A 27,915-nucleotide genomic window follows, 5' to 3' on the forward strand; every position below is an offset into this window, starting at 1 on the left:
CATAACCTATTTAATATACATAAGATATGCCTTCACTATAGTAGTTGAAAGGGATCAAATGCCAAAACAAAGTTGTATTAATCGCAAACGTTTGTAATTACCGTTTATATGGTTTAATATTAAAATATATACTATAGTAAATTAAAATAATATGATAACAGTAACAGTTTGCAATATCAAGAAGCAAAAAGTTTTTGTACAACTAAAATAAATGGAAGCGGATGAGACTGAAAGCCTCGACACAATCAAGTTACAACGGTCTCGTCCGCTCTTAAGAATATTCCAAGAAAACCTTTTTATTTTATTATTCATTTTTTTAACGATTTGAATGATAATTCATTTTTATGAAATGCCAATCAACACAAAGAAGGTGGTACTTTACTCGGATTGGCTAATCCTAAAACAAATTGTGTAATGTAAATATTTAATTATTGCTTTATTTCATAGTTTAATTTTTGAAGACTTTGCATGTGCAGCGTTATTCACAATGTTCTCCCCTCCCACTGGTCCTCTATGGAGCCGCACAGCATCATCATTGGCTCGCAGTCCGTCAGCGTGAGTCTGATGCCAGAGCAACCACTGCACGAGCATCACATTCAGCAGTCATGACAAGTCATTTCACACATTTCTAGCGGACTTCGGCGTATGGATATGGGGCAAAATCATTTAAAATTATTTCTGAAGAGTCTGTGGTTGTTTTTTCTTATTGTGGAACACGTTAAACCTGGTAAGTGCAGTTGTTTTTTTATTAGCGAAATTATATTTTATAATTATATATTAAGCCTTAATGTTATAAAAAATATGCAAATCGAATTAATTAGACCATGTATTTAAAATCAGTTGCATTTGTGTATGAAACACGTATAATGTAATGTAAAGTATAGTCTAATCAGAAAGTTTTAGATGAAGTGTTATCTTATTCTCTTCATATGTGGATGAGGGCCTTGAAATGCATATTAATAACATTTTAAACTTTTTTTCACAACAGTCTACATATAGCATATGTTAATTCTATATGGAGTCAATTGGCAATATTTTTAAATGAGCTAAAAATTCAGTATGCATACAGTGGGAATCAAAAGGACATTCTGAAATTAATATTAAATTTTCAATTCAGCTGAAATGAATACAACAAAGTGTTTTCAGATTTTTTTGACCTCACTGTATGTTTGCATTGGTTCCTGTCCCTGTGTGACTCCACTATGCTTCCTATTTAGATTCTAATATGAAGTTTCCACCCTCTGTACTAAGAAAAAAAACATCAAATCACTGGACGGCTGGATTAATTAGAGCTGACTGCAGTGATTAAGGAACAAATAGTAATTACAGTGAGGAGGCGGCTCTGCTTGGCCAGCCTTTTATTTTACCCAGCAATAACTCAGTTAGTGTGACGTGACCTCAAGTGCGACCTATTCAGTGTTGTGCATCCTCCACAGTACCTTTCCAAAACATTTATCAGACACTTTCTAATCAATTACAGTGCTGAATTAATCAGTTGTCACTAATAAAATAAAGTGTATGATCAAGATCTGTCAGAAACTCTCTCTTTGTCTATGAATATAACATCATATGAATGTCTCTTGCAGCACTATCAGATGGTTGGATCCATGCGCATGCAGAAGATAAACTCTTTAAAAAACTCTTCATTGGTTACAATAAGTGGTCCAGACCTGTGCGCAACATCAGTGATGTTGTTATTGTCAAGTTTGGCCTCTCGATTGCCCAGCTTATTGATGTGGTAAGTTGATAATTTGCATGTTTTTGATGCTTGATGCTTGTCTTGGTCAAAACTGAGTGGCAAATTTAAAGCATCAATGCACTAAAACCATCATAAATGCATACACTATTAAAAAATTATTTTCATGATTTGTTATTACAACAAACATCACATCTTTCATCAAATCAACTTAGATATTTAATGTGGTTCAGATAGCATAATTTGAGTTTTTGTTGATTAAACCAATCGCCTTCATTGTATTAAAGGGTTAGTTCACCCAAAAATGAAAATTCTGTCATTAATTACTCACCCTCATGTCGTTCCACACCCGTAAGACCTTTGTTCATCTTCAAAACGCAAATTAAGATTTTTAATGAAATCCGATGGCTCAGTGAGGCCTCTATAGACAGCAATGTCACTGAACCTCTCAAGATCAAGAAAGGTACTAAAGACATAATCTAAAACAGTTTGTGGTTCAACCTTAATATAATAAAGTGACGAGAATACTTTTTGTGTGCCAAAAAAATAAAATAACGACTTTTCAACAATATCTAGTGATGGCCAATTTCAAAACACTGCTTCGAAGCTTTACGAATCTTTTGTTTAGAATCAGTGGTTCGGATCGCTTAAACGAAGCCTTGTTTACTGAAATCACGTGACTTTGGCACTCGGAACAACTGATTCAAAACAAAAGATTCATGAAGCTTCGAAGCAGTGTTTTGAAATTGCCCATCACAAGATTTTGTTGAAAAGTCATTAATTTGTTTTTTTGGCGCACAAAAAGTATTCTCGTCGCTTCATAACATTAAGGTTGAACCACTGTACTCACATGAACTGTTTTAAATATGTCTTACCTTTCTGAATCTTGAGAAGTTCAATAACATTGCTGAGGCCTCACTGAGCCATCGGATTTCATCAAAAATATCTTAATTTGTGTTCTGAAGATGAACGAAGGTCTTACGGGTGTGGAACGGCATGAGGGCGAGAAATAAATGACATAATTTTCATTTTTGGGTGAATTAACCCTTTATCTCAAATTTTTAATTTCAATGAACTCAAAATTTTAAGGCAACCAGGTAACTTACTTTTTAAAGTTAAACCAACGATTCTGTTTTTACAGTTTTTGGCATAAAAATCTAAGAATTGAAGAGTTTGTAAATGCTAATGAGAGCTTTACATTTTCTGATGGAAATGTAAGGCTGCTTGGGTCTCTGTAATATTCTGGTCTCCAGAAATGGCTTGAAAATCATTAATTACTCAACCTCATGTCGTTCCAAACCCATAAGACTTTCGTTCATCTTTGGAACGCAAATGAAGATATTTTTGAAGAAATCTGAGAGCTTTCTGTCCTGTGCAATTGAAACTTTGATGCTTTTTGAATCCCTCCATTAATGTAAGTCTGTGGGTTTTATTAATGTACCAGACCAAATGTTTGATGCTAACTTTATCCTCTGATATTCTACAGGATGAGAAGAATCAAATGATGACAACAAACGTTTGGCTGAAACAGGTGACGGTCTTTATATTTAACTGAAGTGATCAATAAATGATATCAATAAAAGCTCAAACCAACAGCTTATATAGTTCATGAACCCTTCAAATAACCTTTATTGTGAAACCAAATACTATAATTACATTCTCTAAACCTCAAAGATAAAATAACCGTAAAGCATAGTTCTCACATTCTGTATGTACAGTCACACTCAGTCAGTTTAGATCAATATCAATCAAGGAACTGATGAATAGGAGGTTACATTAAGTAGCCATTTTTGCCTAATGGTGATTAAACACTTGAATTTTGAAGAGTCACATGCTAAAAAGAAGGCCTATGACTTGACCTCATTTTGCACATAAATTAATGCACTTTCTTTAAAATAAATTAAATATATTATTTGGACCTACACACTGATGAGTCACAACATTATGACCAGTCACAGGTGAAGCAAATGTCATTGATCATCTCCTAACAAGGCCATATGGTCTGGGTAGATTAGATAGTAAGCAAATAATCAGTTCTCTTAATCTTTGACAAGGACCAAACTGTTATGGAAAGTTGATAGGGACAGAGTTTCTCTGAAACGGCAAGGCTAGAGTGTTGCTCTCGGTCAGCAGTGGTGAGAATTCACAGAATCAACAGTAGTCCGAGGAGGGACAAACCACAAACAGGCTTCAGGACGTTTAGCACCCAAGGCTAATCGATGCACAAGGGCAATGAAGGTTATCACATCTGGTTTGAGACAACAGAAACTCTACCACACAATCAGAGTTCCTATGATGACAATGGGCACGCTAGTATCAGAACCGGACCTTGGAGCAGTGCAAGAAGGTTGCTTATTCCAACGAGTCTCATTTTCTTTAACATCATGTATGTGTGCGCCATTTGGAGAAGTGATGGCACCAGGATCACTGTAGGATGACGACAAGTCAGTGGAGGGAGTGTGTCAGTGTGATGCTCTGGGTAATGTTCTGCTAAGAAACCCTGCATCTGGCTATTCATATCGACGTAAATTTGACAAGCGCTAACTACCTAAACATTATTGCAGAGTCAGACCAGGTTTACCCCTTCATGACAATGGTGTTCCCTGGTAGAAGTGGTCCCTTTCAGCAGGATAATGCACTTGCCACACTGCACACATTGTTCAGGAATGGTTTGAGGAACAAGATGAAGAGTTCAAGGTGTTGCTCTGGCCTCCAAATCCCCAGATCTCAATACAATTGAGCAACTGTGGGATGTGCTAAACCAACAAGTTTGATCCACGACAGCTCGACCTCACAATCTACAGGACTTGAAGGATCTGCTGATAATGACTAGGTGCCAGAAACCACAGGACACCTTCAGAGGTCTTGTAGAGTCCATGCCACAGGCAGGTCAGAGCTGTTTTGGCAGCACGTGGACAACTAACAGCATATTAGGCAGGTGGTCATAATGTTTCGGCTCATCGGTGTATAGAAATTATGGTAACACTTTACAATAAAGGTTTCATTTGTTAACATTAGTTAACTTTTAGCCTTTTTAGTAGCTCAAATTAGCCTTCCTGTAGCTCAAACGGTAAAGCACAGCAACGCAAAGATCATGGGTTCAATTCCCAGGGAAAGCAAAAACTGATAAAATGTTTATCTTAAATAAAATGCAAGTAGCTTTGGATAAAAGTGCCTGCCAAATGCCTAAATGTAAACTACATTAGTTGACATGAGCTAACAATGAAAAATACTTTTACAGCATTTATAAATTTAGTTAATTTCAACATTTACTAATACATTTTTAAGATCAAAGTTGTATCTGTTAACATTAGTTAATGTACTGTGTACTAACATAATCTTCTTATTAACTAAAAAGTTTATTAATTAGTTAACTTTCAAATGAAAATCACCCCAAACCATCCTAGGTGTATATGACTTTCTTCTTTCTGATGAACAAAATCTGAGTTATATTAATAAATATCCTGACTCATCCGAGCCTAATAATGGCAGTGAACGGGATCAACGAGTATGAGTTGAAGAAAGTACTTCCGCCCATCATTAACGTACTTCACATGGCTTCAGGGGGTTAAAAAAGGCCTTAAATATGGATTATTTTTTTTTTTTACACAAACGCATCGCTTCGTATCAGAAGGCCTTTATTAACCCCCCGGAGCCGTGTGGAGTACGTTTATGATGGATGGATGTGAATGGATGCACTTTCTTCAGCTCATACTCATTAATCCCACTCACTGCCGTTATAAAGCTCAAATGTGTCAGGATATTTCTTAACATTTCTCTGATTGTGTTCATCAGAAAGGAGAACGTCATATACACCTAGGATGGCTTGAGGGGGGGTAAAGCTTGGGGTAATTTTCATTTGAAAGTGAACTATTCCTTTAAATGTATAGCTCATTGTTAGTTCATGTTAGTTAATACATTAACTAATGTTAACAAATGAGACCATACTGTCAAGTGTTACCATAATTATCCATATGAGAAAATATTACAAACGTGTTTGATCTCTGCAGGAATGGAACGATTATAAGCTGCGCTGGAACCCCTCTGAGTTTGAAAATGTGACGTCTATCAGAGTCCCGTCAGAGATGATTTGGGTGCCTGACATCGTCTTATACAATAAGTAAGTATTGATGTATATTTCTAAAAAGGTTGTGACACACATGACATATGCAGGAATATTTTGTCAGGGTGGTCCTGTGTATTTGGACATTAAAGGTTATGGTTAAACTAACACTGTGTCCTGTTCAAATTCTGGAAGAAAGAGGACAGTCCAAGTCTTAATGGCTCTATTAATATCTGCAGCCCCTAGATCCAGCGCTCTGGTGTTTCTGTAACATTAATATGTGAAATCAAACAGACATGGCGTGAAATAAGATGTTAAGCACTGCTGTAGTTGATTTAAAAAAGGTGCATGTTTTAATCTCCTAATAAAATGTCAAATGACTCGTCTATTTTCAGAAACACCAGGTCTGTCTTTATCTAGGAGGCAAATTTGATCTTGACAAAAGAGAAATTGAGGTCCTCTTGCATCATCAGACCTGAAGCAAAAACTAAAAAAGTGATGTAGATACTTGAAGTAATTATTGCAATTGTCATAGAACATCTTCCTAGAGGCATAAAGAAAGTTTGTACCCCAGATACATCAAAGACACTTCCTATAATTCATCCATATTTTAAAGGAAAGCACTTTTAAAAGGCTCATCTCATACTTTCTGTGATTCAGTTATAATGTTAATAATAATCTTTTGTGCTACAAACTGGAAATAATTAGCCCTTTGAATGCAACATTCATTTTTTTTTCTTTTTTTTTTTGCTGTGCTTTTAAGACTTAGATAATTGCTTTTATTAATTATTTTATTCAGCAAGGACGCATTAAATTGGTCAAAAGTGACAGTCAATACACTTATAATGTTACAAAATATTTCTATTTAAAATAAATGCTGTTCTTTTGTACTTTTTATTCATCAAGGAATCCTTAAAAAGACGTATCACGATTTTTAAAAAAAATTATGAAGCTGCAAAACTGTTTCTTGAGCAGCAAATAATGCATTTTAGAATGATTTCTGAAAGATCATGTGACACTGAAAATTCAGCTTTGCATCACAATAATAAATTACATTTTAAAATATATTCAAAAATAGAAAACAGTTATTGTAATCTGAAACATTTTTTCACAAAAATACCAGATTTACTGAATTTTTGATCAAATAAATGCAGCCTTAGTGACTTCTTCATAAAAAAAAAACATTAAAAAAATCTTACCGACCCCAAACTTTTGAACAGTAGTGTAAACTCATGTGGTTTTGTCTACAGTGCAGATGGCGAGTTCGCAGTGACCCACATGACCAAAGCCCACCTGTTCTACACAGGAAGGGTGAGTTGGGTTCCTCCAGCCATCTACAAGAGCTCCTGCAGCATTGACGTCACCTTCTTCCCGTTCGACCAACAAAACTGCAAGATGAAGTTCGGCTCCTGGACCTACGACAAGGCCAAGATTGATCTGGAGCAGATCGAGAACACCGTGGACTTGAAGGACTACTGGGAGAGTGGAGAATGGGCAATCATCAATGCCGTGGGAACCTACAACACAAAGAAATACGACTGTTGTCATGAGATCTACCCGGACATCACCTACTTCTTCATCATCCGCCGTTTGCCTCTGTTCTACACCATCAACCTCATCATTCCCTGCTTGCTTATTTCTTGTTTGACCGTGCTGGTGTTTTACCTGCCATCGGACTGTGGAGAAAAGATCACATTGTGTATTTCCGTCCTTCTCTCCCTCACTGTTTTCCTATTGCTCATCACTGAAATCATTCCCTCGACATCTCTGGTCATTCCACTCATCGGAGAGTACCTGCTCTTCACCATGATATTTGTCACCCTCTCCATAGTCATTACTGTTTTTGTGCTTAATGTGCACCATCGATCACCCAGCACCCATAAAATGCCCTGTTGGGTCCATTCGGTGTTCCTAGACCTCATTCCCCGCTGGCTCTTCATGAGACGCCCAGAACCTGAGCTGAAGCGCCGCAACACGGCCAAACTCAGCACACCCAAAAGCTGGCTTCAGCAGGAGACCGACATGGATGGGCAGAACTGTCAGGACATGGAGTTCGGGGTGAGAATATCGACGTCCATCTCGTCCCCATCTGCCACTTCTCTGCATCTGTCCGACTCGGAGCCTTTACTCCAGAAGTACGAGCTCCAGCAGTTAGGACATGTGGTGAACCTGTGTCAGTGTCCAGCAAAGCTTACAAACCTCATGTCAGACCCCAGTTTCAGCTTCTCACCACGTGTCCTTCAAGCCCTGGACGGGGTGCGCTACATCGCTGATCACCTGCATGCTGAGAATGAAGACTTTTCAGTGAGTGATTCAATCATACAGACTTGTTGAGTGATTATGAAAGCCCCTTTCTGCCACATATGAAAAAAATCATGCATTGGTGAATCATAATTATGAGATTAAAAAGTCAAAATTATGACAATCAATGTAAAGCTGCTTTGACACAATCTACATTGTAAAAAGCGCTATATAAATAAAGGTGACTTGACATAAGTCATAATTAAAATATATAAAAAGTTGTAATTAAGATAAAGAGTTGAAATTATGACAATAAGTCATGATTATGAGATAAAAAGTCATAAAATTAGATAAAATGTCAGTTATGACATCCCAAGAGATAAAATGTTGTAATTGTAAATAGCTGAAATTATGATATACTAAGTCATAATTATAAGATTAAATGTCAAAGTTATGAAATCCCAAAACATATGAGAAAAAAGTTGTAATTGAGATAAAAAGTTGAAATTATGACAATAAGTCATAATTATGAGATAAAAAAAGTCATAAAATGAGATAAAATTGGAAATTGATGTCAAAATTATGATAAATGTCATTATTATGATAAAAATAATAATGATATGATATGATGAAATGATAATTATGAGATAAAATGTTGAAATTATGACATCCTACATTATATTATGAGATAAAAAGTTGTAATTGAGATAAAGTTTAAATTATGACAATAAGTCATAATTGAGATAAAGTCATAAAATGAGATAAAATGTCAAAGTTATTCCAAGACATATTATGAGATAAAAAGTAGTAATTGAGATAAAAAGCTGAAATTATGACAATTCATAATTGAGATAAATGTCATAATTATGATAAAATCAAAATTACTTACATTGTTTTGTCTCAAGATGCACACCAGTAATGTTTTTTTCTAGGGTATGTTTATAAAAGCTACTTAAATATCCTAATTGAAATAAAGCTTAATCCTGGCTTCGGCTAAGCACTGTCTGTGAAACTAGCCCCAAATGTCATAATTATGATAAAATGTCAAAATGATGACATCCCAAGTCATATTATGAGATAAAAAATTATGAAAATTTAAATTGACAGTTTAAATTAAATTAAAATTGAAGTTAAAATGATGAGATACTAAGTCATAATTAAAATGATGAAATCCTAAATATAATTATAGATAAAAGTGATAATTATGAGATAAAAAGTCAAAATTATGACATCCTGGCCCGGTTTCACAGACAGGGCTTAGACTAAGCCAGGATTAGACCTTAGTTCAAATAGGGTATTTAAGTAGCTTTTATAAACGTACCCTAGAAAAAAACATTACTGGTGTGCATCTTGAGACAAAACAATTACACTGACATATTTTAAGATATGCTCATAGCACTTTTGAACCACACTGTGTTTGCTTTTTGACAGGTCAAGGAGGACTGGAAATATGTGGCAATGGTGATTGACCGTATCTTTCTGTGGATGTTCATCATCGTGTGCCTGCTGGGAACGGTCGGCCTCTTCTTACCTCCCTGGATATCAGGAATGATCTAAGTGCTTGCTTTAAGAGCCGTGATACAGAATAACATCAAGAGCTCTGATAAAGACTTGAAGCCAAGACCTTTTCAGGAACCATTAAAAAGATAGCAAACATTTGTAATATATAAAAAGGTCTTTTATTGTCTCTTCCTTTGATTATAGATATCCGCTCATTCAGGGATTATTTGAGGACACAATTCTTTGTTACAACACAGGAAACACAACTCAGCCCTGGCTGAATGCCCTGACATTTACCACTATCAAACTGCACAGAGTCCTGTCGTTTCCACGCATAAAGAGCGGGGCCGTCACCACCGCAATATGCAAAATTAACCTTTGGGAAAGAGGCAAACGCTTATGTGACCCTGATGGGTGCCAGTTCACTCTTTACCCTTTATCCAACTGTTCATTGAATCGTAGATTACATTTCGTGCCGCTTTCAACAGCAATTATCTCCAAGGTCAGAAAGCAACTATTTATTTATAACTTTCTCAAGTCTTTGAAAACAGAATGCTTTTGATATTGCAAAGGCCATGCAATTATGAAAGACGGGTCTGTGAACCATTTGGGTCAATGATTTTTAAACGGGACCTGGGAGAAAAATTACATTTACTACTTGAAATTCTGCTTGTCCACTGAACTAAAACACTATTTTGCCAAACATGAAGAGCAATTAAAGCCAAACTAACAACTAGGATCTTTCTTTATCTGCTGGAATCAAGAACGAATCGTGACATGAAAATGTCTCTTTCAGTTGAATTCATAATTAATGTACAGTAAGCGAGACTATCTGCCAGTCATATCCCTTAATTTTACAGCTGTGTAAAAACTCCCTAACAGACTACTGATAAATGAGATGACATAAGCGTTGTCGCCCTCTGCTGATGGTTGTGTAAAACAACTGATTTAAGCCCAGGATTCCCACTGTCAGGAAATAAACAATTACATTTAAATAATAATTAAAAAAGAGAGGTATTTGATAAAAGGCAAAATAAAAATACGAAAAATGTAATTATTTAATTAAAATATAAGGTCAAAATATATAAAAATATTTAATTGATCTTTGTGAGGCAATCTACAGGAATCTAACTTTATACATTTTTATCTAATAATCCAAATTGATTGGAAATTTATTGTTTAAAAGGGTACTCTCAATGAATTTTTGAAATATATTAAATATTGGATTTTTAATTAAAGTCCTAATTTATGGAGGCACTGAAAACTCAGAGCAATTAAAAGTATTTTTGTGATTCTAAACAAGTTGTACTGTATATAAATACTAATTATATTGATGTTCCATTTATTTTACATAAAAACATATGTGTAAAGTTTAGAGAATTAAATAAGTTAATGCTTGAAATGACAAAACTGCAGACGTCTGTATTTATTTCCTTCCACACACTTAATTAGAAAATTAAACATCTTTGACTCTTTAAAAATGATTACAAGCAGACATTTGTGAAAAATATATTTAAAAACATTCAACATTGAAAGCACTGCTTTCAGTACCTTTTGGAAGCATAAATAAAGCAAGTTGTGCCAGGTCATATACAATTAAATTCATCCTCTAGCTTTCTCATTGGATAAAACCACCCGTTTGACATCCAACTAGGGATCGGATCTAGGGACTGGTGGGTTTGGCTATATTCGCTCGTACTCTGGCCTGGTCCACAGCATCCAGAAGGTTCTTAGAGTCCATGGCCAGCGTGTGAGCGGCCGTCAGCATCTGCTTCTTACACTCGTCCTTCAGAGATGTGACGGCGTTCTGCTGAGCAAGACGCATCTTACTGATCAGCTCGGCCAGATCTTTATTCAGCAACTTCTGAGTTCCTTCAATCTGAGAAACAGAGGAGCCAGAACAACATTTTATACTGCATTTAAATGCATTCTGGGTGAAATCCTTGTAGGTTTGAATCCCACGATCTATGAGGTTTCGTTCAAAATAGCTCACTAACCCACGCTAACAAAAGTATGTTCTATGAATGTTTTGCTAATGTTCCCATTAAGTTATGAAAACATCATTTTTATGGATGTTCTCTGAACGTTTTTTTTTAAGTTGAAGGGGCTATATGTAGAATTCAGAAACGCTTGTTATTAGCGACACCGGTGGCCATTAAGTGAACTCCAGCCAACAACTTATTGCTCATGCTCAAGAACGTACAAGAGACTGAGCGTGATTCAAATCCCTGATATACTCACGGCAAAGTTCATTTTCTTTCTTTGCTTAGAAGAAGTTGGAAATACCTTTGCAGCGATATACAGTTAAAGAATATCGAAACGCCATCCACACTGCTGAAACGGACATTTTTGATGGATATGTAAATATGTGCTGCACGCTTTCCTCTCAATAACAAAATAAACCAAAAAAATGACAGCAGTGAGAAAACAGCAGTTAAGAAAGCATCTAATCATAGCGATTTGGATATGTTTACGCCAGCTCTGCAATTCACCAGCATCATGTCGACAGATGAGGTAATTAAAATTGCACTGTTATGAGTTTGATTATAAAGTATATTTGAGACTAAAGACCATATAGATCTGGCTATGTGAGACTGTAGGTTGAATTAATCGCTTTTCTTTGCATGACACATTGACATTACAATACAGAACGGCTCTTTTGGTATTATCCTGAACATTGTATAAGCATTAAGTTCATGTGTCATTGAACGAAACGAAACGAATTGAACGAAAAAGAGAAACTTCCGGGAGCGTGTATAAATGACACATCATTTTGATTTTCCTGGTGAAACCGGCCCGAGTCCTTCACATAAAAATCAGTCTACAGGCTTTCATAGACAATCTGACAAAAGTCAGGAAGGTCTCGTTTTTTAAGTTTCATTACAAACTGTTCACACATTGGCAATAAAAAAAGCAATTAATATATGAAAATTCTTACATAAAGCCCCTTTAAGGAAACATTCCATTTCATCATTTTATAAAAATTATAATAACGTTACTTTTGAATATTCTTTGAAAGTTCCAAAACTAAAACATTTCAGAAAAAAACATATCAGGAACAAAGTATAAATTATGTTTTTGCGCTAACATTTTTAGAACAATATTAAGGACCAGATAACAGATAACCAGTAACTTCTATTAATATCTCTTGAAAAATGTTTGCTCGTATCTTTGAGAGAACCTATCCAGAACGTTCTGAGAATGTTCTCTATTAGCTGGGATGTCACTATGGTTATCATTTTTTAAGGCAACGGCTATTTGCACTAAGCGAAAATAGTATATTTTCTTAGCGATAGATGCTATTTACACTAAGAGCAAATAGCTGTAGATGCTATTTACATTAAGTGAAAATAGCAATATATTCTATTTACACTAAGTGACAATAGCAGCATTTTCTTAGCCATATGCTATTTACACTAGGTGAAAGTAGCGATAGATTCTATTTACACCATGTAAAAGTATCAGTTCTTTGCAATAAGAGTAAATAGTAATTAGATGCTATCTATACTTTATATTGGCAGATACTATTTGCTCCTCAGTATTTTTGTACATCAACAGAATGCAATAATATCATAGTGTAAATAGCATTTGCCAACAAGGGATGCTATTTGCACTTAGCGTATATAGACACTCTGATTTTTTAAATCCCTTACCTCCGTTCTGATGGATTCATGTAAAGATGGGAGGATGTCATCCACGCTGCGGATCAGACTGCGCAACGTCATTCCTACCGACTGCCAAATAAGACAATAATGACCTCATCAAACACAGAAACACGACTCCAAACATTAAGCATTAAGCATAAATGACCAGAAATAAAATGTTCAAAGTTGACCTACCTTCACCACATTAACATACTCTGAGGCTGGTAATGTGTTGACATCGTTCTTCAGCTGTACTACGACCTTCACCATCTCCATGACGTTATGGTAGACCATGTCATCTGTGCGATCCAGCTCTGCTGTGGGCGCCGGCTATGATGGTCAGAATCAGTCGGTGTTAATACATGCATCAAATCATTGCAAATAATGTTCATGCATTGTGATTTACACCATGAAAAACATAGACTTGGCAGATTCAGATGGGAAAACTAGTCCAATTTGAATAGGGCTTTAGTTTTAGTAATTTTTAACAATTAGTTTTTTTTAAATAGCATTTTTTTTTTTTTTCAGGTTTATTTGAAATTTAAAGGGGTGGTTCACTGTTTTTTTCCTAGGCTTGATTGTGTTTATGGTGCGCAGTTTAACATGTCTTAAAGCTTCTTTTTTTTTTTTTTTTTTTTTTAAATGCCGTATTTTTAATATATTTTACCTTTATTCTACACCGCTGTTTCCCTTCTCCTAAAAACGCTCTGTTGAGTTCCTGGTTCTATGAAGCCCCTCCCTTAGAAATACGCAATGGGCTGAGATTGGTTAGCTGGCCCTGTGTATTGTGATTTGCTGTCCGGAATACGTTGTCATGATTCACGTTGTCCGGAAACGCCACGCCCCTTACAATTACGGGCAAACGTCACACGTGCTTCGGTCAAAGTCCAGTCTTTGCTTCGGTGGAAATGTAAATAATGGTGTCAATATTGCAGTATCAATTTGAGCCCGAATCAGACCTAGATAGCAGTAATGATGAAGAGGGTCAAGCAGAACCTCTGCAAGCACGGCTTTTAAAGGACGTTTATGAATGTTGAGTATTTTTGTTTGTATTTGTGTCAAAGTGTTTAGATATGCTGTCACTTGTAATGTTACTGCTGACCCATAGTGTTCTGATTAAAGCTTTACTGTAGCTGAATACATGACTGAGTAGTAGCATTTTTGTAAAGGTATTGTTTAATTTATAGCATGAACGAGCATGTGGGTAAACACAACATAAAAGCCGTAATGAAGCAATGCTGTACACTGATAACAGAAACGCCAACAAACACCAACAGAAGTTCACTGGTGTGATTACATAGAAGTTTGTTGGTGTTTGTAGGCGTTTGTTGGAGAAGTATGAAATAGAATTTAGCTAACTGGCTAGCGAAGCCAAACTGCGTTGGTCTTTATTTACGTCCCAGAAACTATATAACTTTATAAAAAAATACTTATAGGTTGGGGCCCATAAACAGCAGTTTCTGCTTTTAAAGTGGGAACTGCTCCATCTTTCAGTAATAGCCTTTGTGCAAATCCAGCATTGAATTCGTGTAGATTCTGGAAGCTGTCTTCCGTAAAATGTGCAGCACAGACAGCTAAATAAACATTATAATTGTCAGGAACAGAATTAAACATAAATTTTAAACAGTCCAGCTTCTAGGAAGAAGACTTGTATGTACACAACATGGCCTCGCCTACTTTTTTGCGTGTTCCCGGGGGCAGTGTTTATGTTAATTGCAGGGTTTATGATGTCACCAACTCGGGAAGAAGCTCGGTGTAGTCCAAACCGTTCATTTTTGTAGGTATTAAACTACCATAACTTTAAAAGACTATCTCCGTTTGCATTGAACTTTCAGCGCTGTAACTTTGCAGATACTGTTTATGCTCAAGCAGCAACATTACACACTAACTAAAGTTAAAAAAGTGAAATCGCAATGAACCACCCCTTTAAACTAAATTAAATTGAGAAATGTTGGCAACTAGGTGAAATAAAATGTTTATTTATTTATTTATTTATTTTTTATATATTTTATTTTATTTCAATTAATGTTTATTAAAGAAACATAAATGCTTTTTTATGGTTTTTTAGTTTTTGTTCCTATAATAACCCTGAACCATGTATGTTTCACTTCTTAAAGAAGTTATCAGTTTTCCCATTTTATTTATTACTTTACTCTCATTTGGTGGTGCTGACCAAAGCTACTGCATAGCTCGGAGACAGAAGGTTTCATTTCAACTTCACCAAGGCTGAAGTCTACAGATATGTGGTGAGGGAATTGTCCTTCATCCTCTTTCCACTGACCCATTATCAAGGTGAGCTCAAAAGGCCCAAACCTCATCAGGTTTTAGTCACAGAGCTCCCAGTAAAACCCGCTGCTTTGATTGCTGCCATCTGCCCGTCTAGAAACTTCCAAAGAACGGCTGCCACCTTTACTCAGCGGCTTCAAAAAGAGATCAGAAGTCTCTGCTGCCCTTCACTCCATCCCTAACTGCATTAAGACAGCAATTACCTGAGCAGACACCCGCGGGGGCTTCTCTGGGGGACCCTGGGATTGAGCTGAGAGCGAAACACAGACAAAAACAGTGTGACAACATAGAAGAAGCTTTATTATGGATCCTATAAAACATCATTAAAATTGTGACAGTATAAGGTCGAATTGTAAAAAAAATTCAAGGGGGATGGTGTAGTCATTGGCCGTGGGGAGTTGTACTTTTAACATTTTTATTTATTGGTTTAAATAGTAAAAAAAATAGCCATTATTCATTAAATTATTTATATCAATGTAGTATTGGATGAGTGACCACCAGACTGTCTCACATACAATTATACACCTAAAATGTGTTAAGCATGATGGTATGATATGAAGCATGATGATATGGTATTATCACACTGAAGTAGGCTGCTTAAAAATTAACATTTATTTAAAATAAAAGTTCTTCTTTGGCTAAATTACATTTCTTTAATAGCCTAAACACAGGCTTTACTCCCTCAGGGTTCCTACTCTTTCATGAACACCAGATTCAAGGACTTTTTAAAGCACCATTTATTTTATATCAAGCACATATCAAATTCAAATCCCAGCATATGGAGCGTCATGAAAGACCTCTTACAGTACTTAACATTTTAACCCTCCTATTTAATTTGCATCCATTTTAACCCGAAAGAGGTACAGAATCATTTGTACTTCAATTTTGGAAATATATTAAAACCGTTTGCAGCTTTCTTATCCCTAATGTTAAAAATCTTTCCACACTAGTTTTGGTTTTCATTTTTTATGAATCATTACTGGAGTAAAAACTTTATAATATAGAGAGAATATTATAAAAATAAATTTTGCAATTGAGTGAAAAAAAAAAAAAGATTATATGGATTGTAATTGTGGCTTATAAAGTCAGAATATACAATATAATATAGATATAAACTTGCAATTCTGAGAAAAAAAAAGTCAGAATTGAGATATAAACTTGCAATTCTGAGGAAAAAAAGTCAGAATTGAGAGATATAAACTTGCAATTCTGAGAAAAAAAAAGTCAGAATTGAGAGATATAAATGAGCAATTCTGAGAAAAAAAAAAGATCAGAATTGAGAGATATAAATGAGCAATTCTGAGAAAAAAAAGGTCAGAATTGAGAGATATAAATGACCAATTCTGACTTTATATGACACAATTGTGGCTTTATATGACTTTGTAACTCGCAGTTGTGAATTTAGGGTAGAGTGGGGGAAAACGCCCCCATGGAGGAAAACTAACTCTATATAATATGCATAATATTCTTATTAATAAGTAGGGGTGGGCGATATGGCAAAAATATATCGATTCATGATTTGATCAGAAATCTTTTTCATGTTGGTTTTACTATTTACAGTGACTGAGCAGTACTGTAAAACTAATTTCCCTATATTAAAAAAGTAGCCTTACAAGTTAAGAAAATATTAAAGAAAAAAAAGAATGACAGACTTTCAGCCCAAAGTGGAAGATGATAAAAATATTAATTTATAAGTTTCTTGTTAAAGCTACTGAAATTGAAAAAAAGAGGAAATTCTGTCATTATTTACTCACTGTAGAAGTTGTTTTAAACCTGAATAAATTTCTTCTGTTGAACATACAAGTTTTATTTTGATGTTCTAATGTTGTTCCAAACCTGTATTAATTCCGGTCTTGTGCTGAAAACAAAAGATCATATTTTGAAGAATGTGGGTAGCCAAACAGTTGCTGGTCCCCAGTAAGTTCCATAGTAGGAAAGAAAATACTATGGATGTCAATGGGTACCAGCAAATGTTTGGTTACCCACGTTTTTTAAAATATGATCTTTTGTGTTCAGCACAAGACAGAAATAAATGCAGGTTTGGAACAACATTAGAGTAAATAAAGACAGAATTTTCATTTTTGGTTGAACTATGCCTTTAAGGACAAGTAGCAGCATGTGTTGTCTGCCCCTTTAAGGCTCATGCGCGCATCTAATATATTTACAAGCATTCGATTTTCTCTCAACTGTTTACTTTCACTTTACACTTAACCGATGTGTAAACCTTGTGTGTATTTGACAGTATTAGCAGAATAAGATGCGAATGATAACTTTGTCCAGTAAATGCAGTGTTTGACAGGCTTTTAGAGTGTGCGCGCTTCGGGTGTATCTGCTCAGAAAAGCAGGTGTCAGACCAGCATACGGATAAAATGTTTAACTGGCGAGGCTTTAAAACTCGTGTAAATAATAAACTTTTGTGATTGTGAATAACTGCAGTGTTCCGTGAGTATAACTCTACCGCTGTGTTAACGTGAAGTGAATGTATGTCGCTTTGTACTACACAGTATGTTAGGACTGCAAATGACAGAAAGCACTATAGCACGATACAACGATATTTCTTCAAAAGCACATCGTGGAGACCTTTTAATAGTCCATAATCAAAATCGCACACCCCTATAAGAATGTTCATTTCAGACACAGCAAGTGTAACAGCTCAAATGTCCAAACCCCACCCAATAACAAGCAAGGGGAAGTACCGCAATGGAAAACACTCGGACACCGATTGTAAAATAATATTCCAAAAAAATATACTAGGACTAAGGGGGGCGTGTTATAATTTTCACAAAATTTATTTCAAATTTAATTCAAGGACCAATATTTGTTTTCAAGCAGCCTACCTTACAGGCCTTGAATTCTTGTGTCTGAAATCCAAGTACTTTCAAGGCGCGTGGGAACCCTGCTCCCTTCAACCTTAAATTGTCACTGTTTCATTACATCATTGTTGGAAAACACTCTTATCAGAATAATTTTTTTTAGTTAACCTTGTGTATATTTTTAGTTCCCTTTCAGTCGGTCACGTTCGACGTACGTCAGTAGTGACCGACGAATTGGGATATCGCTAGAGAGCCCTATCAGCTTCGAGTGAACTACAACAGGCCAATGAAGTTGGCGTGCGATATTTGCATAATGCGCACCGCCCCCGCCAGGTGGTATAAATAGGGGAGCAGATGCAATCGCACTCTGTCTTTCGCTTCGGAGCCAACCTGTGTGTTCCTGCTGTTAGTCTGAGAGTGACTTCGCAAGCCTTTGAAGAGCTTTTGTTCTACAGTGCTGGCTTTATGGCACCTTACAGCGAGGCCGCGAGCTTCCCAGAGTGAGCTTCTCGAGCTGTTATACAGCTCTCAACTGCTGTTTTCACAGCATTATTTGCCCCGTTGGTTTGCGATTTGGGCCGGTTCCTCTGTGTGTGTGACTCAGGAAGTGAAAAGTGTACCTGCAGTCACATCGCGGCTGTTCCCTGTGTGCTTCGGCACAAAGAACAAGAGCTTCTAAAAGAGCTTCACAGACAGACACTGCGTCTTTTTCAAGACGTCATTCTGTCTGTGCGTTTCTGGAGGCGGTCGTTTCCTATCCTCACTGACGGCCACAATCACTTTCTCTCATGTCTGCTTAGCGTGCTGAGACTGTGTTTGTGGGTGGTTCATATTCTCTTGTAAAAAAAAAAAAGAGCATGCCCACGTCGGCGCGTTGTTCGTCTTGCCTTTCTCGTAAGGGCTTGAGCGCTCAGCGCGCCGTGTGCCGTCGAGCTGCCGGCTGACAGCGCGCGTTGCCATGGCAACCCAGCGCGTTGTTCGGCGCTCTAGATGCGTGGTCGAGACTCGAGTGCCTCAAACGAGGTGGAGTCCCCTCACCTATTCCCCAATCTAGTTTCTCTTTCTGAATCAGAAAAGTACTACTTTTGGTGAATAAGCCAGGGTGACCAGAGGATCACAGTGGGGCATTACCTGCCGAGCCAATCTCCGTGGGCCCCCCCACTCCTCTAGCGCATCGCAAACATGCTGTGACTGTGTTCGTGGGTGGTTTATGTTTGGTAAAAACATGGCCACGTCGGCGCTCAGCGCCGTGTGTCGTTCAGTTAGACGACCACGTTCACTCTCTCACATGGCTGGTAGCTTCTGGGTGGATTGCTGGTCCTTCTCATGGGGGACCTAGCATCTTAGTCAGGGCTCCAGCAGAGGATCAGATGTCGACTGCTACATTGGAGAGAGGGTTGTTGGGCTCTGGACATGAAGATGAGGCTGAGCGTCCCACGGTTGTGATGTGCTCATGCTGAATCAGATTCAGAGTTAACGACCATGCTTTCCCGGGCCCCTGGGGGCGTGGTGTGACGCGTACTCGCCTTGCCCCGCCCCCTGTCTTAGCCTGGACGTGCATGAAAAACTTGGCAGTTTAGAAGCCTTTCTTGGTGCCAAATATGGAACACCAAAAGGGTCATATCTGCATTAAGTTTTTTCTCTCTCACTACCCTCTGTGGTGGGGTGGCAGTGCTACGGGCACACCACCTCTGCCCTGCATGGGTCTTGGCCCCCGGCAAGTCTGTGGAAGGCCAAAGCACTCATTGCATATGGGTAGTTCTGAGTCGGGGTTGAGCTACGCATGATGCAAGTCATAGCGCAGGCCCCTGGCCAGACAATGTCTACCATGGTGGTCCGGAAACACCCCTGGCTAGCCTTGCAGAGGTGTGTCATCGTCTAAGTACGCTTTCTCGATGCTCTCATCTCACAAGCTGGCCTAAAATCCAGCCCGCTCAGCCCGCAGCCAAGCCACTTGGCTAGCGAGAAGCGGTCCTGGAGAAACTGGTGACCTGGAGCTGAGGTAAACAGTTCTTCGGGAGACGATGCCCGCATCGCTCCCTCCCCGGAGGAGGGCCGGGTGGAGAATTTTGGTTTGTTCCGCCGCTGGCTCTCCGGAGACCAGCGGTGCCCACGGAGTAGAACTGTTTTCTGACCCTCCAGGTCCCAAGAGGGCGCGGCTGGCAGTGCGCGAGGCCCCACCTCGCCACTCTCAGCCCCCTCTCACTTCGCCAGCAGGTCCCAGTGTGTTGGTTGAGGCCGCCTCCCATGTGCCGTCTCCCATTCACACTGCCACCTTGCAGAGTCTGACCACACTACGGGCCGCTATGCCGTCCGAGTCGGGTCCAGCACTCTACCTCGCTGCCCCACGCCCGGTACGTCTGTGGTCCATTTGGTCCCGCTGGTTCGGTGTCTGGAAGCCTGGCTAGCGCTTTCCAGCCCGTCCCGCTGGCTCATTTTGTATCATCAGACTCGGCTATGCGATTCAGTTCGCCCGGCGTCCCCCGGTGTTCAGGGGTGTCCATTACACTCGTGTGTCCCTGGACAATGCACCTGTTCTCTGGGCGGAGATTGCTGTCCTCCTGGCGAAGGATGCAGTCGAGCCGGTCCCTCCAGCCGATTTGAAGTCAGGGTTCTCCAGCCCCTACTTCATTGTACCCAAGAAGGGCGGTGGGCTACGGCCAATCCTGGATCTGCGTGTCCTGAATCGGTCCCTTCTCAGGCTGCCGTTCAAGATGCTTATGCAGAAGTGCATTTTCAAATGCATCCGTCCCCAGGATTGGTTTGCAGCGATCGACCTGAAGGACGCGTACTTTCATGTCTCGATTCTGCCTCGTCACAGACTCCTACGGTTTGCGTTCGAGGGTCGGGCATATCAGTACAAAGTCCTACCCTTCGGGCTGGCCCTGTCGCCCCGCGTCTTTACGAAGGTTGCGGAGGCGGCCATTGTTCCGCTCAAGGAACAGGGCGTTCGCATCTCAACTACCTCGACGACTGGCTCATCCTGGCCAGCTCGTGGGAGCAGTTGTGCAAACACAGGGACATGGTGTTAGCTCACCTCAGTCGGTTGGGTCTTCGGGTCAACTGGGACAAGAGCAAACTCTCCCCCGGGCAGAGGATCTCTTATCTCAGTAGGGAACTGGATTCGGTCGCCTGGACCGCGCGCCTCTCCGAGGAGCGCGTCCAGTCAGTGTTGACCTGCCTGAGTACGCTCAAGCGCAGGACGGCGGCCCCACTGAAACTCTTTCAGAGGCTCCTGGGGCATATGGCATCCGCAGCCGCAGTCATGCTGCTCGGATTGCTTCATATGAGGCCGCTTCAACACTGGCTCCGCGGCCGGGTCCCGAGATGGGCGTGGCAGCGCGGTACGTTCCGTGTCCCCGTGACACCGAACTGCCGTCGCACCCTCACCAAGTGGTCAGACTCTTCGTTCCTGCGGGCTGGAGTTCCCCTCGAACAAGTGTCCAGGCATGCTGTGGTCCACACAGATGCCTCTGCCACGGTGTGGGGGGCCACGTACAACGGGCATGCAGCATCGGGTCTGTGGACGGGGCCCCAACTGCATTGGCATATCAATTGCCTCGAGTTGCTAGCAGTACGTCTTGCACTGGGCCGCTTCCAGGAGCTGTTGACAGACAAGCACGTACTGGTCCGCTCGGACAACACTGCGGCCGTTGCGTACATCAACCATCAGGGTGGTCTACGCTCCCGCCGTATGTCGCAACTCGCCCGCCATCTCTTGCTATGGAGTCAGAAGCATCTGAGGTCGCTTCGTGCCATTCACGCCCCAGGCGTGCTCAACCGTGCAGCCGACGAGCTCTCACGGCAGCCTCCGCTTCCGGGCGAATGGCGACTCCGACCCCAGGTGGTCCAGCTGATCTGGCAGCGCTTTGGCGAGGCACAGATAGATCTGTTCGCCTCCCGGAGACTGCCCACTGCCAGTTCTATTCCCTGACCGGCGGCACGCTCGGCATGGATGCCCTGGCAATCAGCTGGCCCCGGGGCCTACGCAAATATGCGTTTCCCCCAGTGAGCCTTCTCGCACAGCTCCTGTGCAAAGTCAGGGAGGACGAGGAGCAGGTCTTGTTAGTGGCTCCATACTGGCCCACTCGGACCTGGTTCTCGGACCTTACGCTCCTCGCGACAGCACCTCCCTGGCCCATTACTCTGAGGAAGGACCTCCTGACTCAGAGACGGGGCACCCTCTGGCACCCGCGTCCCCACCTGTGGAAACTCCATGTGCGGTCCCTGGACGGGACGCGGAGGTTCTGAGTGATCTCCCGCAAGCGGTCGCAGACACCATCACTTCCGCTAGAGCTCCTTCTACGAGGAACCTCTATGCGCTGAAGTGGAACCTATTCGTCGAATGGTGTTCCTCTCAACCAGAGCGAGAGGACCCCCGATCATGTTCGGTCAGAACCGTGCTTTCCTTTCTGCAAGAGGGCCTGGAGCGAAGGCTGTCTCCCTCCACCCTCAAGGTGTATGTTGCCGCTGTCGCCGCACATCACTATGCAGTTGATGGTAAATCGCTAGGGAAGCACGATCTGATCGTCAGGTTCTTGAGGGGGGCGAGGAGACTAATCCTCCCTGGCCCCCCTCTGTACCCTCTTGGGATCTGACCCTGGTTCTTACATCTCTCCGGGGTCGTCCCTTCGAGCCTTTGCAATCAGTCGAGTTAAAAGTACTGTCCTAAAGACCGTCCTCCTGGTTGCATTGGCCTCGCTCAAGAGGGTAGGGGACCTGCACGCATTTTCGGTTGACGAATCGTGCCTGGAATTCGGGCCCGGTGACTCTCACGTTATCCTGAGACCCCGGCCTGGATATGTGCCCAAGGTTCCTACCACTCCCTTTCGAGATCAGGTAGTGAACCTGCAAGCGCTGCCTTCGGAGGAGGCAGACCCAGCCCTAGCTTTGCTCTCTCCCGTCCACGCTCTGCGCCTGTACGTGGACAGAACGCGAAGCTTTAGGACCTCAGATCAGCTCTTTGTCTGTTACGGAGGCCAGCAGAAGGGAAAGGCTGTCTCCAAGCAGAGGATGGCCCACTGGATAGTGGACGCCATCGCCCTGGCGTATGAGTCCCAGGGCGTGCCTTGCCCGCTCAGGTTGAGAGCCCACTACACCAGAGGAGTGGCCTCTTCCTGGGCGCTGGCGCACGGCTCCTCGCTGACAGATATCTGTAGAGCTGCGGGCTGGGCGACACCTAACGCGTTCGCTAGATTCTATAGCCTTCGTGTAGAACCGGTATCTTCCCGTGTACTCGCTTCCACCAGCCGGTAGACGCGAAGAGCCCGTTCTAGTGTCGGCTTGCAATGCCACTCCCGCCCCCTGGGCCGGATACGTGCATCCTTTTTACTCCAGTCGAGTTCCCCGCTTGGCGAACCCTGTCGAGTTCCTCCGCCTCCCCCTTCGGCTCGGACATTGCGGAGTGTCTGATGCCAGGCCAAACCTCCGTCACCGACGTTGACGTTTGGCTGGGTTCCACATGTCGTGACCCCTCCACGTGAGCGGTCCCATGTGTGTATTTGTCCACGGTCAACTCCCTACGGCGAGCCCGTGTCTTTCCCTAGCAGAGCCAGCTCTGCTGTCACCTGTCAGATGAGTCTCCCCCCTACCCAGGTGGAGCCATCCCAGGGACTCCATATGCGTACTGCCCACGGCCAGTCCATATGTGTACTCTCCACGTAAATTCCTCCCCTACAGGTGGGTAGTGGTCTCCGCAGCGTCCCCTACGGGTTCGCTTCCCCAGTGTAGTCTAGTTTACTTAGTGGGTATATCGGAACAGCAGTAGACTCTCTCGGCGTAAGCTCGCCCCCTTCCCCGTCCCACTGGTGCGCCGGGTGGCTAGAGCTTGCGCTGGGCACTGGAAGGGGTTCATACTGTGGCGCTTTATTTGGGATCCCAATTCGTCGGTCACTACTGACGTACGTCGAACGTGACCGACTGAAAGGGAACGTCTCGGTTACGTATGTAACCCTCGTTCCCTGAAGGAGGGAACGGAGACGTACGTCCCGTCGCCACAGTTGCTGTACCCTCGCTGTAGTGCAGACTAGGTTGTCTCCTCAGCGAAAAACAGAGTGCGATTGCATCTGCTCCCCTATTTATACCACCTGGCGGGGGCGGTGCGCATTATGCAAATATCGCACGCCAACTTCATTGACCTGTTGTAGTTCACTCGAAGCTGATAGGGCTCTCTAGCGATATCCCAATTCGTCGGTCACTACTGACGTACGTCTCCGTTCCCTCCTTCAGGGAACGAGGGTTACATACGTAACCGAGACGTTAAAGCTGTTAAGTTACAAAGCAATATCTCATGTATGGTTTTTCCTTTGCGTTTTATATAATGACCACTAGGAGTGCTCACATGTTTTCCTTGATTGGTTTTCCCTGAAGAGAAATATGTTCAGTTTAAAACGAAAGTACAACAGTGACGCACTTCCGTTGCCTCTTACTGTGAAATGAGAGTTCAGAGTCTTTATTAAAATCAACACATTATTGATTTATCTCTCATCCATCCGAAATTATTTGGAATGTTATTTTCATCACTATCGAACGGTTCGAGAATGGACACAGGCCGGGAACCCGCAACAGAACCGTGTCTGTGGAAAAGGGGCATCTGAGCATGTGACTGCCTATCTAAGTTTTGTCGACAGCCGGAGGCGGTATTTGGTATTCGTTCTAATGTCATGTGTCAGAGGAATGTTCTTAAAACACTAATCAAAGTAATATCATACCTTCTGTTCTCTTCTTTTTAAAGAACGTCAAAAGATCCACTCGAACCGTTCTCCTAATCCTTTTGAACAAGCGCGAAAAATGACGGAAGCTTGCTTGAATCAGAGCTCTGGCTTGACTGTGCGCAGCGCGTTACAATACTGAGTTCTGATTGGTCAATCGCTGTTATTTATAGTTTGTTAATTATCATACAGAGAATTTTAAAATTTCGTTTACATGATAAGTTTTACATAATACCACTGTTAATCTAAAGGGGATGGTAAGGAGGGATGGTGGCTTTACAGAGGGGATGCTTTTTGTCATTTTTTTCAACAAGGGGGATGCCATCCCCCCGCATCCCCCCTCAAATCGAGCCCTGAGAATAAGTATTAACTACTGAAATAATAATTATTAAAGGAATAGATCAGGAATATTTAATCATGTCAAACCAGTGGTGCATCAACAACAGTGTTGTCATTGTTACCTAAAACTGAAGCTAAAACTATTAAAAATTATTTGTGTATAATTTTGTAATAAAGCTGAAATATCAAATTGATATAAAATATCAATAATACATGAAAAACAAACACAAATTAGCAATGTTGCCTTGGCAACTAACTGAAAGAGACCACGTTCACACCGCAGCAGAATACAGTTGTCAGTCCTGTATTTGAGTCCTTAATACAGTTATATTCACACACAGTTAAGTGCAAGTAACTTACGAGAGTGAGAATTCTACATCTGAATTCATACCTGTAAATTTACAGGTCTGTCACAGTGCAAGAGAGCTTCTCTGCACTGGACAAATGCATGTCTACCGTGTGTTGCAGGTTTTCATTTTCATGTGTGGTTTTGGTAACTTACAGCGACGGAGATACAAGGGTGTTAAATCCAGTCACTGTCCTCCACCTACGCTTACACATGACTCAAATGCTCCATTCTCCAGCAAGATATAAATGCTGCTGTTGTTTAAAGGTGCAGTAACCGATTTCTAAAAAATGCTGTTCAAAGTGAATCAGACTGAGCAGCACAACACACGTGTAGCCAATCAGCAGTAGGGGGCGTGTCCACTAATGTTGGTGGAGGAGAGAGAGTGAGCAAGAGAGAGATTTGAAGAAAGACTGTAAAAAGAGAGATGGCTGAGAGACTTTACAAAAGAGAAAACCTCAGAGGAATATCACTGGAAAAAAGAAGAGAGTTATGACATTAACATTAACATTAACATTAGAAAAGCTTTCCAGCACTGGTGAGACCTAAGCAGGAAGGCCTGAAAACAGATGCAGAGGTTGCGTTTTTTCTGCTCCGTATGGAAGTAACATTGGTTTTGCTATGTTTGACAGAACCGAGATATGCTGTTGTTTTTATGTTAGCTATAGCAACAGGACGGTTTTGAGTATCATTGTTTGTCCGGAGCTGATGTGCTGTTGGTGAGTAACAACAAACTCTTGCTTGTATATAATCTTGTGGACTGTGTGTTCATCTTTTTGTTCTTCCTTGTCATTTGTTCGCCTCTTCGCATTATTTTTCATGAAGCTTTATTTTGCTTCACTTCAGCTATGATATATCATCCACTCTTGCATTGCCTGCTCATGCTTTTTGGGGGTGGAGCAATGAAGGGAGGGGTGTGTTTGTTTGTGTTGATTTCAAATATCAACACTGTTTCTCAGAAATCACTTACTGCACCTTTAACCCTCTTGGTGCTGATTTCATGTTTTTTATTTAATGTTTTGTATTTTTGGGGGATTTTATGGTACTAAATTATATTTATGGAATAGTTATGATCCATTTATGGCCAGTTAACCACTTTTTGAGCATAGACCTGAAAATGAAATTTCCAACTTAACGGCCCGGTTTTGCAGACAGGGCTTAGCCTAAGTCAGAATTAGGCCTTAGTTCAATTAGGATATTTAAGTAGCTTTTATAAATGTATACTAGAAAAAACATTAATGGTTTACATCTTGAGACAAAAGCGAAGCAATGCGTTTTTGTAGGAAAAATATCCATATTTAAAACTTTATAAATTCAAATAACTAGCTTCTGGCGGACAAACGTACGCAGAGTTAGAAAATAGTCATATAAACCTAGGATGGCTTGAGGGTGAGTAAATCATGGGATAAATTTCATTTTTGGGTGAACTATCCCTTTAAACCTTGTCTGTGAAACCAGGGGAAACTGTTGTAAATCTTGAATGCTTTGGAGAACAGACTTAAGTTTGGCCTCTTTTTAAGAAGACAGAATATTTCTGAAGTGGAAAAAAGTGAAAATAAAAAAAAAGTTTAACTATAGTATTTTGTAAAATGCATTAAAATATGAAATGGTATATGAAATATATATATATGTATTTAATTTTCTTACAATTTTAGAGTAAAAGTTTTGGGGGGGGATATATATATATATATATATATATATATATATATATATATATATATATATATATATATATATATATATATTATTATTTATTTATTTATTTATTTATTTTTCCCAAAACACGTTTTACTCTAAAATTGTAAGAAAATTAAAGCCATTAATTTAAATAAGTTTTGCTCCAAATTTGAGGTTGATATCTCAAAAAATTAGCTTTTAGTAAGATTTTGTTTGGGCGCATTACCAAATTCCACTAGATCCTAGATTTCCACTAGATGAATCTGCAAACAATACAATTATGACTTTTTTTCAGGACCATTTAAACTTTTTAAATCATGTCCATGATATTTTGTGTGTGTGTGTGTGTTAACATAGCAAGTGCCAAAACCTTTAAAAAAAGTTTCGTACCATTCCGATGAGGTAAAACAATTCTTAAAAAAAAAAAAAAATCAAATACGTAAATTGTTTCAGTCAAAAATGACAGAACAGCACCAGAGGGTAAAGATTTGATGGATGAACACGCGGCTCGACTGGACTCGTCATCAGTATTTGAACAGGACATTTCGAGACGACAAATGCTGTTGTCAATCCCAAAAACTGACAGTGTCAACACAGCCT

The 27,915-nt window shown here is 40.3% G+C and overlaps 2 protein-coding genes across 8 annotated transcripts in view; one reads left to right on the forward strand and one right to left on the reverse strand.

Moving 5' to 3' along the window:
- The first annotated feature begins 27 nt into the window (after positions 1 to 27).
- On the forward strand, positions 28 to 10,686 carry chrna2a (cholinergic receptor, nicotinic, alpha 2a (neuronal)). The gene is made up of 6 exons (XM_051869238.1): positions 28 to 727; positions 1,587 to 1,738; positions 3,183 to 3,227; positions 5,707 to 5,816; positions 7,010 to 8,063; positions 9,432 to 10,686. Exons 1-6 carry the CDS (start codon positions 646 to 648, stop codon positions 9,555 to 9,557), a joined length of 1,569 nt encoding a protein of 522 aa, XP_051725198.1. The 5' UTR covers positions 28 to 645; the 3' UTR covers positions 9,558 to 10,686.
- A 225-nt stretch (positions 10,687 to 10,911) lies between these two features.
- ptk2ba (protein tyrosine kinase 2 beta, a) overlaps positions 10,912 to 27,915 on the reverse strand; it is a 38,572-nt gene continuing 21,568 nt past the window's right edge. For 5 of the 7 annotated variants that reach the window (XM_051869231.1, XM_051869234.1, XM_051869233.1 and 2 more), the window contains 4 exons: positions 15,634 to 15,680; positions 13,340 to 13,474; positions 13,154 to 13,234; positions 10,912 to 11,379 (listed from right to left, as the gene is read on the reverse strand). In XM_051869231.1, coding sequence (XP_051725191.1) covers positions 11,164 to 11,379; positions 13,154 to 13,234; positions 13,340 to 13,474; positions 15,634 to 15,680 — 479 coding nt within the window. In that variant the 3' untranslated portion in view covers positions 10,912 to 11,163. Of the gene's footprint in view, positions 11,380 to 13,148; positions 13,235 to 13,339; positions 13,475 to 15,633; positions 15,681 to 27,915 lie in introns of those variants that run through there. The other 2 variants (XR_007926046.1, XR_007926047.1) reach the window with 2 other exon arrangements.

This window comes from Ctenopharyngodon idella, chromosome 17 (genome assembly GCF_019924925.1).
Source record: "Ctenopharyngodon idella isolate HZGC_01 chromosome 17, HZGC01, whole genome shotgun sequence".
In the NCBI taxonomy this organism is placed as follows: domain Eukaryota; kingdom Metazoa; phylum Chordata; class Actinopteri; order Cypriniformes; family Xenocyprididae; genus Ctenopharyngodon; species Ctenopharyngodon idella.